Genomic DNA, 15,000 nt, shown 5'->3' on the forward strand with positions numbered 1-15,000 from the left:
TCCTGGCGAGCTGTAAAATTTTAACTAAAATTTTGACTAAAATAAACACTGAGAATCATTTTAAGTCCAAATCTAACTAAAATGTAACTCTTTATTCACTCATAATCATTATTTCAAATATCTGTTGTGAGGAAAATAAACAATAACAACAACAATCTGTTGTGAATCGAAACGGTTCCCAATACCTGGATAAAAAAACTAAGCTGAAGGAAAATGAATGAATGAATATTACAATATAATAAAGTTTCAAGTTAAATAAATCATCTTAGTTTTAGAATATTCAAATATATGAAAAGCAAAAGAACGATTCGTTAATAAATCACTGGACCTTTTTAATAGATTGCTCATCATTAATTGTCTATTCTTGACCCTTATATCCAATTTTCATGATTTAACCATAACTTTAATTTTCTTTTTATCAAGCTGGCGACTAATTTCAGCTGCTGTATAATATTATAAAATTATTGAAAGCCTTTTTTTTAAATTTTGGAGCGAGATGCTAATGGTCTAATCCAATTCAATGATCTATGCTAAGCTAAGTTAAAAGTGCTCCTGTCAGACTCAAAGATCGGCTAAATGAACTAAAAAATGATCAAACTCCACTATTTAACTTTAGGGGAGCTGTAAAATGAGCCTATTTTAAATTAAAATTAAAATTAAAAACAACACCGAATCATTTGAAGTCCAAATCTAACTAAAATGTATCTCTTTATTCACTTATAATCATTACTTTCAACAATCTGTTGTGAGGAAGAAAAAAGCAACAACAATCTGTTGTGAATGGAAACGTTCCCAATACCTGGATAAAAAGACTAAGCTGAAGGAAAATGAATGAATGAATATTACAATATAATAAAGTTTCAAGTTAAATAAATCATCTTAGTTTTAGAATATTCAAATATATGAAAAGCAAAAGAACGATTCGTTAATAAATCACTGGACCTTTTTAATAGATTGCTCATCATTAATTGTCTATTCTTGACCCTTATATCCAATTTTCATGATTTAACCACAACCTTAATTTTCTTTTAATCAAGCTGGCGACTAATTTCAGCTGCTGTATAATATTATAAAATTATCGAAAGCTTTTTTTAAATTTTTGGAGCGAGATGCTAATGGTCTAATCCAATTCAATGATCTATGCTAAGCTAAGTTAAAAGTGCTCCTGTCAGACTCAAAGATCGGCTAAATGAACTAAAAAAATGATCAAACTCAACTATTTAACTTTAGCGAAGCTGTAAAATGAGCCTATTTTAAATAAAAATTAAAATTAAAAACAACACCGAATCATTTTAAGTCCAAATCTAACTAAAATGTATCTCTTTATTCATTACTATCATTCTGTTGTGAGGAAGAAAAAAAGCAACAACAATCTGTTGTGAATGGAAACGGTTCCCAATACCTGGATAAAGAGACTAAGCTGAAGGAAAATGAATGAATGAATATTACAATATAATAAAGTTTCAAGTTAAATAAATCATCTTAGTTTTAGAATATTAAAATATTTGAAAAGCAAAAGAACGATTCGTTAACAAATCACTGGACCTTTTTAATAGATTGCACATAATTATTATTGACCTTTATATCCAATTTTCATAATTTGACCATAACTTTAATTTTCTTTTAATCAACTTTTTTTTTTTTTTCGAGCGAGATGCTAATGGTCTAATCCAATTCAATGATCTATGCTAAGCTAAGTTAAAAGTGCTCCTGTCAGACTCAAAGATCAGCTAAATGAACTAAAAAATGATCAAACTCAACTATTTAACTTTAGGGGAGCTGTAAAATGAGCCTATTTTAAATTAAAATTAAAATTAAAAACAACACCGAATCATTTGAAGTCCAAATCTAACTAAAATGTATCTCTTTATTCACTTATAATCATTACTTTCAACAATCTGTTGTGAGGAAGAAAAAAGCAACAACAATCTGTTGTGAATGGAAACGTTCCCAATACCTGGATAAAAAGACTAAGCTGAAGGAAAATGAATGAATGAATATTACAATATAATAAAGTTTCAAGTTAAATAAATCATCTTAGTTTTAGAATATTCAAATATATGAAAAGCAAAAGAACGATTCGTTAATAAATCACTGGACCTTTTTAATAGATTGCTCATCATTAATTGTCTATTCTTGACCCTTATATCCAATTTTCATAATTTAACCACAACCTTAATTTTCTTTTAATCAAGCTGGCGACTAATTTCAGCTGCTGTATAATATTATAAAATTATCGAAAGCCTTTTTGGAGCGAGATGCTAATGGTCTAATCCAATTCAATGATCTATGCTAAGCTAAGTTAAAAGTGCTCCTGTCAGACTCAAAGATCGACTAAATGAACTAAAAAAATGATCAAACTCAACTATTTAACTTTAGGGGAGCTGTAAAATGAGCCTATTTTAAATAAAAATTAAAATTAAAAACAACACCGAATCATTTTAAGTCCAAATCTAACTAAAATGTATCTCTTTATTCATTACTATCATTCTGTTGTGAGGAAGAAAAAAAAGCAACAATCTGTTGTGAATGGAAACGGTTCCCAATACCTGGATAAAGAGACTAAGCTGAAGGAAAATGAATGAATAAATGAATATTACAATATAATAAAGTTTCAAGTTAAATAAATCATCTTAGTTTTAGAATATTCAAATATTTGAAAAGCAAAAGAACGATTCGTTAATAAATCACTGGACCTTTTTAATAGATTGTTCATCATTAATTGTCTATTCTTGACCTTTATATCCAATTTTCATAATTTAACCACAACTTTAATTTTCTTTTAATCAACTTTTTTTTTTTTGGAGCGAGATGCTAATGGTCTAATCCAATTCAATGATCTATGCTAAGCTAAGCTAATAGTGCTGCTGTCAGACCCAAATTGAATAATGTATTCAAAAATGATCGACTATTTAACTTTAGCGAAGCTGTAAAATGAGCCTATTTTGATTAAAAAATAATAATAATACGAAAACAGGATCCAAATCGAAGTCCAAATCTTACTAAAACGTAACTTTTCATTCACTAATAATCATTACTTTCAACAATCTGTTATGAATGGAAGCAGTTATCAATACCTGGATCATCGATGAAACTTTTCTTTTGACACGAAACTGTATAATCAATTGTTCGATCAGCAACTCGTCTCATCAACTCTCATTTTAACCACTTTTATCATATTTATGATACTGATTTTTCACTCTGGAGTTAGACAGCTTCTTATCCTCATACACATTCATCAGATTAAAAAGAAATCTCTGCTGTTTGAGAATAAAGTCAAATAGGTTTGAGAGAATTGTCGTTTTTCAGACTGAATTGTTGCTTTAATGCTTTGACACGTGCTCATTAGAGCAGCCGCGGAGTGAACAGTGTTCTGGGACGCTCTTTGTTTTAATGAATATAGAGATGTGTGGTGCTGAGAGCTCTTAATGAGGAGCACAGCTCTAATGATGGCCACTCTGACCTCGTCTTTAACAACGCACGGCACAACCTTGTCTCCTACCCTCCTGCCATGGCTGTCGTCTTTCTCTATCTCTCCTCCTCCCTCCCTCTCTTTCAGGGCTAATAACCATCTCTTTTTCTCTCATAATGAATCAGGATGTGAAGGACTGGAATGAATGCCAAACTATCCCTCAGTATATACCAGCTCCCTAATTATCATCCATCCGAGCTGCTCTTTCCCACCAGCAGAGTTTAGATCCACGACGAGCAAAAATGTTTACTAATTGCTAAACCATTTAGTGTTTGATTGAGTTTTTCCGCTACTTGAGTGCTAGCGTTCCTTTCCAATAAACTGAAAGCAAATGTCTTTTAAATATCAACATGAACAACATTTTAGAATATCAAAGGTTGATATATTATATTGATTTAAAACAGTAATAAATAAACAGATCCTTTTCCTACATGCCAATGGGCTGAGTAATAAAATATAATATGCTAATGGTCTAATCTGATTCAATGATCTATGCTAAGCTAAGCTAAAAGTGACTCTGCCAGGCTCGGAGATCAGCTGAACTGAATCAGAAGTGGTCTAAAAGCCTCCTTAATTATCATCCATCCGAGCTGCTCTTTCCCATCAGCAGAGTTTAGATCCATGATGAGCAAAAATGTTTACTAATTGCAAAACAATTTAGGCCCAATCCAAATTCTATTTTTGTACCCCTATCCCTTCCTCTTGGCCCTTAAATCCGAGTGTGAAGGAGAAGGGCTTCAAAATTTACCCTAAAGAACTGGGACAGCACCTGCACACGTCATCATATGTCATCGAGATCTCTATCTTCATATGAGATCAGATGATCGGGACTGCTGTAGTGATTCCAGCTGCTTTATTTTTTGGTATTTATCTTCAGGAAATCACAGAAGGCGTATATTATGTTATCATGACGATCTAACGTAGCAATAAGATCGTAACTGTACTATGCATATAACACAGTGGCCATATTCATCTATGTAAACACACGAAAACAACAGTAACAGTATAGCAGACAGTGTAAAAAGCTCATTCCCAGCCACTAGACTTTTCTGACAGGGGATTCGAGTGTCATCGAGTGACAGAATGTTGTGGGACTGCTGTACAGGAGTTATTATTATGGATTATAGATCGCGAAAATTAGCGGTTTTTATTTTAGCATTTTTTTAAAGCATGATGTAAAACATGAACGCGGTTATGAATATATTAAAAACATGTGCTTGTTTGTTGTAAAAATTCGTAGTAATGACAAAAATACTAATTTGTCAATCTTACTTCCAGGTTTTACTATGTTTACTCACAGACTGTAAAATATATGGACGTAGTATCAGTGGCGTCACCCATAGGTTTCTGAAGAGCGCAAATGAAGCTACAAGTAGGCGCAGCCAACCGTCACCATTTTGTTTGTGCGTCGTTGCACCGACGGCAGGATACCAAATTACCAGGATACTTTATTACCTGCGACTCGTTTGTGTTCTGACCACATGTGCTTGGCTGTACACTATATCAATGAAGTGTTTAGACTTTTAAAAACACTGTAGTAATACATTGATCCACTAAACATTGTTCTTATGATGTTTTTCTACAGGAGGAAACGCAAAATACGCCCAAACACTTCAAATATAGTCTGTGTTATCAAATGCAAGACTATTGATGAACTCCAGCATAATACTGTATGACAACGCTTCAGATGACTGTTCTAGAGCCTACAGCTAATCAATCTGTCAGATTCTGGAGGGCATTACAGCTCTAAAGAAAAATATTAATGATGAATGATCTTAAATAAAACAAATACATTTACAGAGATGGTATACAAGTATATAATTTCACTCACCAGGGAAACGGAGCCCACGTGAATGGTTTGTGAGCACAATTAAGTGCACACAGCATGCCATATCATCTGATAATTGTAGGAAATAATCCCAAAAGGCAATTGACTGTGTAAAGAAACATTAACCAAAACAAAAATACGATGTATATGCCGAGTTCATCGGCTAATTAGCCGTAATCAGCGCAGGTGACGAGACAGCGAGCAGCGAGACCTAGCTGTCACTCAAGTGGCCACGCCCTTAATTATGCAAACTTATTATAACTTAATAAAAACGAAACGGATGAGTTATAAAAAAATTCACCCCCCTCACAGTTGTCATGAAGGTTAATCGTGGCTATATGTACCAAAGGCATCTTTTGTACCAGGCTGTAAGCATGTTTTTATCAGCTGTAAAAATGGCCAATTTCCCATTGCAGTCAGAAATGACCTGGACTTCCTGGAGCCAGCCCCCCCAAGCCGAGTCGATGAATTGCAGTTTTAGTTACTTCCGTATTGGCTTCCCGAGGGAGAGCGGGAGGTTGCCGCTTGTGTTTACTATGTGGATGGTGTATTCTGGGAAATTTTCTTACCCCTTGGTTTTGAGTGTGGTCCTGAAAAATCTTCATTCGAAGGGGTATTCACCCCTTCCCCTTAGCCCTACGCCTTAAGTTAAAGAGGGTTGGGACACCACTACCCCTTCACATTAACGCGCAAAATGAGGGGTAGGGGTAAGGGGAAGGGCTAAGGGGTAGAATTGGGATTGGGCCATAGTGTTTGATTGAGTTTTTCTGCTACTTGAGTACTGGTGTCCTTTCCTTTAGACTGATAACAGCAACCAGAGGAGAGAACATCAAATTTGCTGTCCTGTCCCATAGACGCTGCATTTCCAATGCCTCGCATAAACTGTAATTATTTTTTTTTTTTGTAATTTAATGCAAAGATGATATAATACATACATAAATACTAGGGGTGTCACGAGATCTCGCGAGATTAAATCACGATATTTCTCGTCGAGGTGAAAAGTTGTGCCGTGAGTTGAGATGTTAGCATGATGGAGCGTGAGGGTGAAATTAGCATTGAAGATTAGAAGCAGGATTGAATTTGAACTACAAATCACGTGCTTTGCACACACCAGGTGCGGCTGGCCTCAGTGTTTCACGTCACTTGGTTGGGTGGGCGCTTTTTTTTTTCTTACCGGAGTTAGATGTGCAGAAAGCCGCATTATTAATGTGCAGTACAGATATGTAAACATCCTAATCAAACTATTTTCATCGTGTGGGACTTTTAGCCACCTTTTGCAACAGGACAGTCTACACATCTGTTTGACGCTATATTCTCTGCACCTACACACATCTCTAAGCGCACACACATACTGAACTGCTGGAGACTCAACACACCCGCCTTCATCATTAGCAAACACGTTTATGCTGTACGGAAGTGACCAAATTCTACACAAGGTTTTTATATTGTCATGTAGCACAAGTATTTAAGCATATTCGAGAGAGAGAGAGAGAGAGAGAGAGAGAGAGAGAGAGCGCGCGCAACATCCGCCACGTAACCAATATAAAAGAATACTTTTGCATTCATCACATGCACAAATCACGCCATGGACATTACATTAAGATGACTACTGGTTTAAAAAGGCCTAGATTAAAAGAAGACGGCCAAATCAGAACATTTCTGTCATAAACTATAGCAAAACAACTTGTCAAGAAGAAAATAAAAAAATGAAACCATGCGAACAGAATAAATACAGGAATGGAGAAACGAGCGCTTTTTTATTATCAGCTGTCAGTCGGCGCCCGCTCTTTTTTTTCCTAGTCATTGCGCCTTTTGCCGTGTGCTGTGTAAATGCAGACAATCGGATACGAGTCACCTTTAAAAGATGAAAAATGTAAACAGGTCATCTATCGGTGACAGCATCAAATCGGATACTGTCACAAAATCCAAACTGACCATCAAGATCTGCAGTGTAAATACTGTGAAATTCTATAGGGGAAAAGCCAGTTAGTAGAGTTTGCAATTTTCCATTTATATATTAACAAATATTTTGCAGTGTTTGCATGTTCATTGCATAGAATTCAATATAAACTATTATAAAACTATTACATACATAAAATTATGGGAATAATTATGGAAATTGCACACATACAAAATGGAAGTAAATTCATTTTTTAAAGTTAATAAAAAAACACCTAAATTGACTTTTTTTGGGGATAAAAATCTATTTTCCATTCATATATTAGCAAAATGTTTGAATTCTAGGACTATTCCATTGATATGTTTCATCATTAAGGATTTCTTTAAAATAGTGTAAAAATCTCGTCTCGTTCTCGTGAGTAGGCATCTCGTCACACCCCTAATAATTACATGTAAATGTTCATACTTTTTTAAAATCTAAATATTAAAAACTTTAAAGGATTTAAGATGACGATGACCATTAAATGCGTCATAAGAGTCTTGTGAAAAGCGTCCACTGGCTAAATAAAATGATTAGTGCACTGTAAAAAATGGCTGTGATTTCAAAGGTAAAAAATGTAAAAATGCTACGGTAAAAATACGTAACCTGGTTAACAGTATGTTTAATATATACGGTAAATAACCGTAAATTGACTTTCCCAGAATTCCCTGCATGGCACATGACTTTTTAAGCTTTTTGTTGACATTACTGTGGATCTTTTTAGTTGTTTTCCCATCAGTTATGTACATAAGAGATTTATGTTACATCTAATGTTGATAATCAATGTTTATTTCATGACTTTAATTTTATGCATTTTACCATACTGGTGTTCAGTAGCTGTGTGAATGACACTGAAGCACCCTCTATATACTGATAAACATCTCTGACTGTGGGAAAAGTTGTTTGTGATGAGCATTTGTAATGAGCAATGGTTCATTATGTAACTTTCTCATCACCACCTGCATATGGCTGTGATAACGTGTCTGTCTGTGTAACAAAAGATGTGTAGATGTTGGTAATTCAAAATACAGACATATTACATCTATAAAGTAATTAAATACTGTAGTTTACTGTAAAAATGAGAAATTACTTTACGGTTTGTACCGTATTTTTAACGGTAAAATACTGGCAACCACAGCTGCCATTTTTTTTACCGTAAATTTTACTGATTTATTTTTTACAGTGTGTCTGACCTGTTAAAGAGGTTGTTTCTGGAAACCATCCTCAGAAAGCCAGTGGGGTCGGTCACTGAGTTGAGTTTATTATTGAGTTCTTCAAACTGCTGGTCCAGAAGGTCACCTGCTTCACTCTCCGTCTCGCTGCTGGAACACGCTCTGAAACACATTGGAATTCATTCTAGCTATGTTGCCATAACAGGTAATGTTCTGCTCTTGAGGAAAACTTTTAGAAGAAAAAAAATAGGCTTAATGTTTTTTGTTTGTTTTGAAAGAAAGAGTTAGGGAACTATCGATTTGTCTAACAATGTTTGTCTCATCTAAGAATTGTTTGTTTTAATGTAACAATTAAACGAATGAAATAAAGAACAAACAAAAGAAAGAATGAATGAAAGTATGATTCATCTAACAACATTTGTCTAACAATCGTTCGTTCGAATATAACAATCGAACAAAAGAAAGAAAGAAGTGATGAAAGAAAGAAGGAATGATTGGTCTAACAACATTTAATCTAACAATCGTTCGTTCGATCATAACAATCGAACAAAAGAAAGAAAGAATGAAAAAAGAAAGAAGGAATGATTGGTCTAACAACATTTAATCTAACAATCGTTCGTTCGAATATAACAATCGAACAAAAGAAAGAAAGAATGAAAAAAGAAAGAAGGAATGATTGGTCTAACAACATTTAATCTAACAATCGTTCGTTCGAATATAACAATCAAACAAAAGAAAGAAAGTATGAAATAAAGAAAGAAGGAATGATTGGTCTAACAACATTTGTTTAACAATTGTTCGTTCGATCATAACAATCGAACAAAAAAAAGAAAGAATGAAAAAAAGAAAGAAGGATTGATTGGTCTAACAACATTTAATCTAACAAACTAACTAACATAACTAAATGAACGAAAAAATGAAAGATTCGTCTAACAACATTTGTCTAATTTAACAATTGTTCATTCGATCATAAGAATCAGAGAATACAGAAAGAAAGAAAGAAAGAAAGAAAGAAAGAACAAATAAGGGAATGATTCGTTCGTCTAATCTAACAAACCTTCATTAGAATGTAACAATCGACAACAAGTGAAGTTTAATTTTAAACTAATTTCGAGAGGAGCATGTGCTCATGATTGACCCAGCTGGTCCACATTAGCTAATCATGATCCTCCAATCAAAGGATCCCAAGTCACTATATATATCCTCATTTCCTCTCTACAACTATCTTCGTCTGGAAGAAACCCCCTCCTCCCCTTCTTCCACCTTTATCCAGAATGTGCGGCACGGTGGCCCAGTGACTAGCACGTTTGCCTCACAGCAAGAATACCAACGGCGTTGGGTCTTCACTGGGCCATCTGGTATTTCTGTGCGGAGTTTGCATGTTCTCCCCGAGTCCGCGTGGGTTTCCCCCGGGTTCCCTGGTTTCCTCCCACCATCCAAATGTGCTCTATATTATAGATAAAATAAGCCTAAATCTTTTTTCTAATGTCTTACCCTCAGGAAGTTCACTTTGGCCTCAGCAGCGGGGGAGTTTCAGATCGACCTGAGCTCAGTCTCCCCTCGCCCTGTGAAAGGAGGGAGCCCTGGGCTCGAGGATCCCTTGAGCTCAGGGCTCTCTCCCGGGACAGCACGCCAAACAAGCTATGTATAAATCGTGAGCTAAGTGTGAACTCTTGAAATGAATGAATGAAAGACTGAACAAAAGAAAGAACGACTGAAGGACTGATTCGTCAAACAACATTTGTCTAACGATTGTTTGTTTGAGCAACAATTGAGCAAACAAATGAACGAATGAATAATGAATAATTCATCAAACAACTTTCATCTAATTGAACAATCGTTCTTTCAGTCATAAGTATTGTTTGTTCGAGAAAGAAAGACACAAAGAAAGAAAAAGAAAACATTTTCCTTTAGTAAGGTTTTGGTAGGGTTATACCAGCTGTTCGTAAGTTCTTTCTAAAACCAGAACATTAGGTCCACAGTAGAAGCTTAGGAACTCCTAATTAGTTTGTAACTAAATTTGTTCTTACTTCGCTTGCACGACATGTTCCACACCTATCGGCCACTCACATTGACTCCATTGTCAAAAAAGCTCAACAGAGGCTGTACTTTCTTCGTCAGCTGAGGAAGTTTAACCTCCCAAAGGAGCTGCTGAAACAGTTCTACACCTCCATCATTGAATCAGTCATCTGCACATCAATAACTGTCTGGTTTAGCTCAGCTACTAAACACGATCTCCAAAGACTACGTCGAATAGTTCGGACTGCTGAGCGAATCACTGGTACAACCCTTCCTACTCCCCAAGAACTATACTTATCCAGAGCAAGCAGAAGGGCCGCCAAAATCACTCTAGACCCCTCACACCCAGCACACTGCCTCTTTGAACATTTACCTTCTGGTCGACGCTACAGAGCACTGCGCACCAGAACAGCCCGACACAGAAACAGTTTCTTCCCTCAGGCAATCCATCTCATGAACACTTGATCATAATAATTGCGGAACCAACATCACTACTGCTATACACTTTTATACACATATACACTTATTTAACAACACACTTTACATGCCAATTTGCACATAACAGCTGCACATATAACGTTGTATATAGTAATATAGCTCTACATACACTTGTCAATCTGTATATTTGCACTCACTACTTCTATTTTTTTTTAAATATATTTAGTATCTGTTTTTTGTCCTGTCTCTGTAATGCTGTTACACTGTAGAAGCTCTGTCACGAAAACAAATTCCTCATATGTGTGAACATACCTGGCAATAAAGCTCTTTCTGATGTTCTTACAGCAAAACATATTTAGTGGGTGGTAAGCTCTCCATAAAGTAATGAGCAGTCGCAATAAATGACATATCAAATAAATAGCATTTAACTCACTAAACTGCTTTAAAATTCTGCAACACTATATATAAAACATTTCAAACCGAGCATCGGAATGGGGAAGATTTAGGATTTAAGTAAATTTGAATGTGTCATGGTTGTTTGAGCCAGACGGGCTGGTCTGAGTATTTCAGAAACTGCAGATCTATTGGGATTTTCACGCACAACCATCTCTAGGGTTTACAGAGAATGATCTGAAAAAGAGAAGATATCCAGTGAGCGGCAGTTCTGTGGGCGCAAATGCCTTGTTGATGCCAGAGGTTAGAGGAGAATGGCCAGACTGGTTCCAGCTGATAGAAAGGCAATAGTAACTCAAATAACCACTCGATACAACCGAGGTCTGCAGAAGAGCTTCTCTGAACACAGGGATGGCTACTTCCAGCAGGATAACGCGCCATGTCATAAAGCGCAAATCATCTCAGACTGGTTTCTTGAACACGACAATGAGTTCACTGTACTAAAATGGCCTCCATGGTCACCTGTTCTCAATCCAATAAAGCACCTTTGGGATGTATTGGAACCGGAGATTGGCATCATGGATGTGCAGCTTTCAAATCTGCTGACGTGATGATATCATGTTAATATGGACCAAAATCTCTGAGGAATATTTCCCGTACCTTGTTGAAGCTATGCCACAAAGTATTCAGCATCTTCAGCATCACGGTCATCAGCATCTTAAATCCTTCAAGGCGGTTATGAAGGCAAAAGGTGGTCCAACACGGTACTAGTAAGGTATACCTAATAAAGTGGCCAGTAAGTGTATATATAATGTATCTATACCTAAGAAGAGGCTGCCGTGAATAATTAGTTAGCCTTACATTTAAACTAACTTCAGTGGTGCAACATGAAAATATTTAGTGTGTAAGTTGTAACTTAGTGTCACAACTAGGCTAACTTGCTGGTGCAACCGGCCCCTGATGGGTATATATAACTGAAACTTCACACATTCTGGAGACACGAATGACTTATTTTACATTCAGTAATTGGAGCCCTTGAAAGCGCAACATCTGCGACACGAAACGTTCCTCAATTCCCAATACTGCTGCCAAACAAACTGGGTTTTATATCCAGACATGAACATGTTTGTTGACTTTTCATCGCCAGCGTCCATTGAGATCCAATGCAAAACAACAGAAATAATTTTATAAACGACCAAATAACTGGCGTACAACGGCAGTCACAATCACTGATAATTACACACAAGTCTCTCAGTGTCTGGGGAAAGTGGAAGCAAATTTCTCTGATTAGCTTTAATGAAAAAAAAAACAGATCTCTCCAGTATTCTGGCTCATCCGAGACGACACACTTAGAGTCTTCTATTGGGATAATAAGGTTTTATCCACCTCACCTCAATTACACACACAACGCGTTTCATTTGCGCCTAATGCGCAACGCAGATGCTCCGCTGATTATTTCGGAGGCGTTATCAGATGCCATTAAAACATGTCGATATGAAGAGATGTGAATGTTCTACAGACCTCTGAATAGCTCGTTAGCGTGTTTGCTCAAGCATTTTGTTCTGAAAAGGAACGAGAATGCCTGGTAATCGTGTTCAATAGATTTGTGAAGTATTTTAAGATGAACAGGCACCGACGTTTTTTTTTTCCCCGGTTTGTTCCTTTATCTCGGCTAACATGTTCCGGCGCTCACTCTAGAGACGGAAGCTGTCCCAAATCCTGTTGAAATGTTAATTTAATTCTTTGTCGGGATACGCTCCTCTAGGATGGAAATAATCGCGTTTTGGTGCCAACCAGAAATGACAAGCACCAGAAGAGCCAGAGAGTGAGATCTGCTTCTTATATTTGTGCGTGAAAGGAAGGACTTTGGCATAGTCGAGGGCTGAGTGGTTGCATTTTTGACCCATCCCGAGGACTCTCGTACATCTGAGATGTTGTGGATGTGTGAGACAACACAACAGGACGTACAGTGTGTGTTACACACATGCGTGGAAACAAAAGCCTTCCTATAGTAAGAGATAGTCTAACCTGATCCCCCTGGTTAGCTCAGGTTGCTCAGTTTAATTATGCCTCCAGAGTAACACTAGTGGAAGGTGTTTGCTAAAAGTTTAGCAAGCCATCTATGGTGGATGCACTTGAAAGGGGCATTTCTGATGCTACAAGGTGAAATAATCATGTATTAATATTATTTTTAATTACTCGTCATTAAAAGTTGTTTCTTTTGCTTAATTTGCAGGACAGTAACTCAGACCAGCCGCAACTCAGATCTGGGAAACATCCACACACACTCATTCACACTCATACACTACGGACAATTTAACCTTCCCAATTCACCTGTACCACATGTCTTTGAACTTGTGGGGGAAACCGGAGCACCCGGAGGAAACCCATGCGAACACAGGGAGAACATGCAAACTCCACACAGAAACGCCGACTGACCCAGCCGAGGCTCGAACCAGAGACCTTCTTGCTGTGAGGCGATGGCATACCTACTGCGCCACTTAGCAGAATCCTACTGAATCCTTAGCAGTGTCGAGCCCTTCTAGCACAAGCATTGGGCCTCAGGAATGCCATGATATTGCAGCCTAAGGGGTTGATCACACTGAACGCGCTTTTACCAAAGACGCGAGGCGCACCACGCTGCCTTTTTGTTGACAAAAGGTTTTTTATGACACTAGGCAATGACTGAATCAGCTGGGTATTGTGCGTGAGTGTTGCTGTTGATATTAATATACTTTTAATATTTAATAATACTGTAATATTCAAGATTTGTGAGTCATACAGCTCCGGATAACTCAAAACAGCAACCACAAGTCTCTCGCCATCTTCAAAAGTCTCCATTGTTGTCTTGACAACACAAACACTGCAATGGAAACCCCACCTCTGCTTTAATTTGATTGGACAATGAAAAAGACACGCTTTTTCTACTCAGAGTTGACGTTTTTTCAACTGCGAGTGCATGGCACGCAAGGCCAAAACAAGAGGCGCAGCAGGCGGTTTAAACACGAGGCACGCAGGGCGCATAAGCAGCACGCTAAACATGTCAACTTTATCTAACGAAATAGTGGAGTTAACTCAAAATTTACTGCAAGTTAATTCTACTCATTTGAAAAGAGTTTTGAACTCAGTCTTGAAGGTAATAAGTTAATTAAATACCTCAATACTTCAACTTAAATGGAGTAAGTTCACAGTACTCATTAAGATCAGTTTTCGAACTTTCGCATCATTCACGCAAACTGCGCTGCAGGATGTCTATTCGTGTTTGTGCATTGACTCAACATGTAAATCACTTGCACTTGACGCTTCATCCCTGTCTGGTGTGAACACAGCTTGAGTCTCCCAATATGACACTTTGGAATCTATCATACACCCGACGCAATGCAGCGCAAGGCTCGACGCAATTGTTGTTTGCTAGTTTCAGCTTGGCGCAAGAGTCGTTTTGATGTTTTGCGCCACGCTGTTTAAATAGCAAATGCATTTGCACTCATATGTGCACCCATAGGAGTTCTGCGCTAAAAAAGGAGGCGTGTTGAGGCGCATTGCTGACACATTACTATTTTGAGGAACTTTAATAGACGGTTCAATAGACCAGATCAAAGCTGGTCTATTGTCCAGCGCAGAGCGCGTTATTTGTGCGACTCGCTTACACATTGTTTAATACACACAGGATGTACAGCAATACGCAAATATCTTTACAAATGAAAAAGAATTAAAGGATTAAAATATTACAAAAATTATT

At 36.9% G+C, this 15,000-nt stretch overlaps 1 protein-coding gene across 3 annotated transcripts in view; it reads right to left on the reverse strand.

The window, feature by feature from the left end:
- ttc28 (tetratricopeptide repeat domain 28) overlaps positions 1–15,000 on the reverse strand; it is a 584,574-nt gene that overhangs the window by 26,296 nt on the left and 543,278 nt on the right. For all 3 annotated transcript variants that reach the window (XM_056466243.1, XM_056466242.1, XM_056466244.1), the window contains one exon: positions 8,433–8,573. In XM_056466243.1, the coding sequence (XP_056322218.1) occupies positions 8,433–8,573 (141 nt within the window). The remainder of the gene's footprint in view (positions 1–8,432; positions 8,574–15,000) is intronic.

This window comes from Danio aesculapii, chromosome 10 (genome assembly GCF_903798145.1).
Source record: "Danio aesculapii chromosome 10, fDanAes4.1, whole genome shotgun sequence".
NCBI lineage: Eukaryota > Metazoa > Chordata > Actinopteri > Cypriniformes > Danionidae > Danio > Danio aesculapii.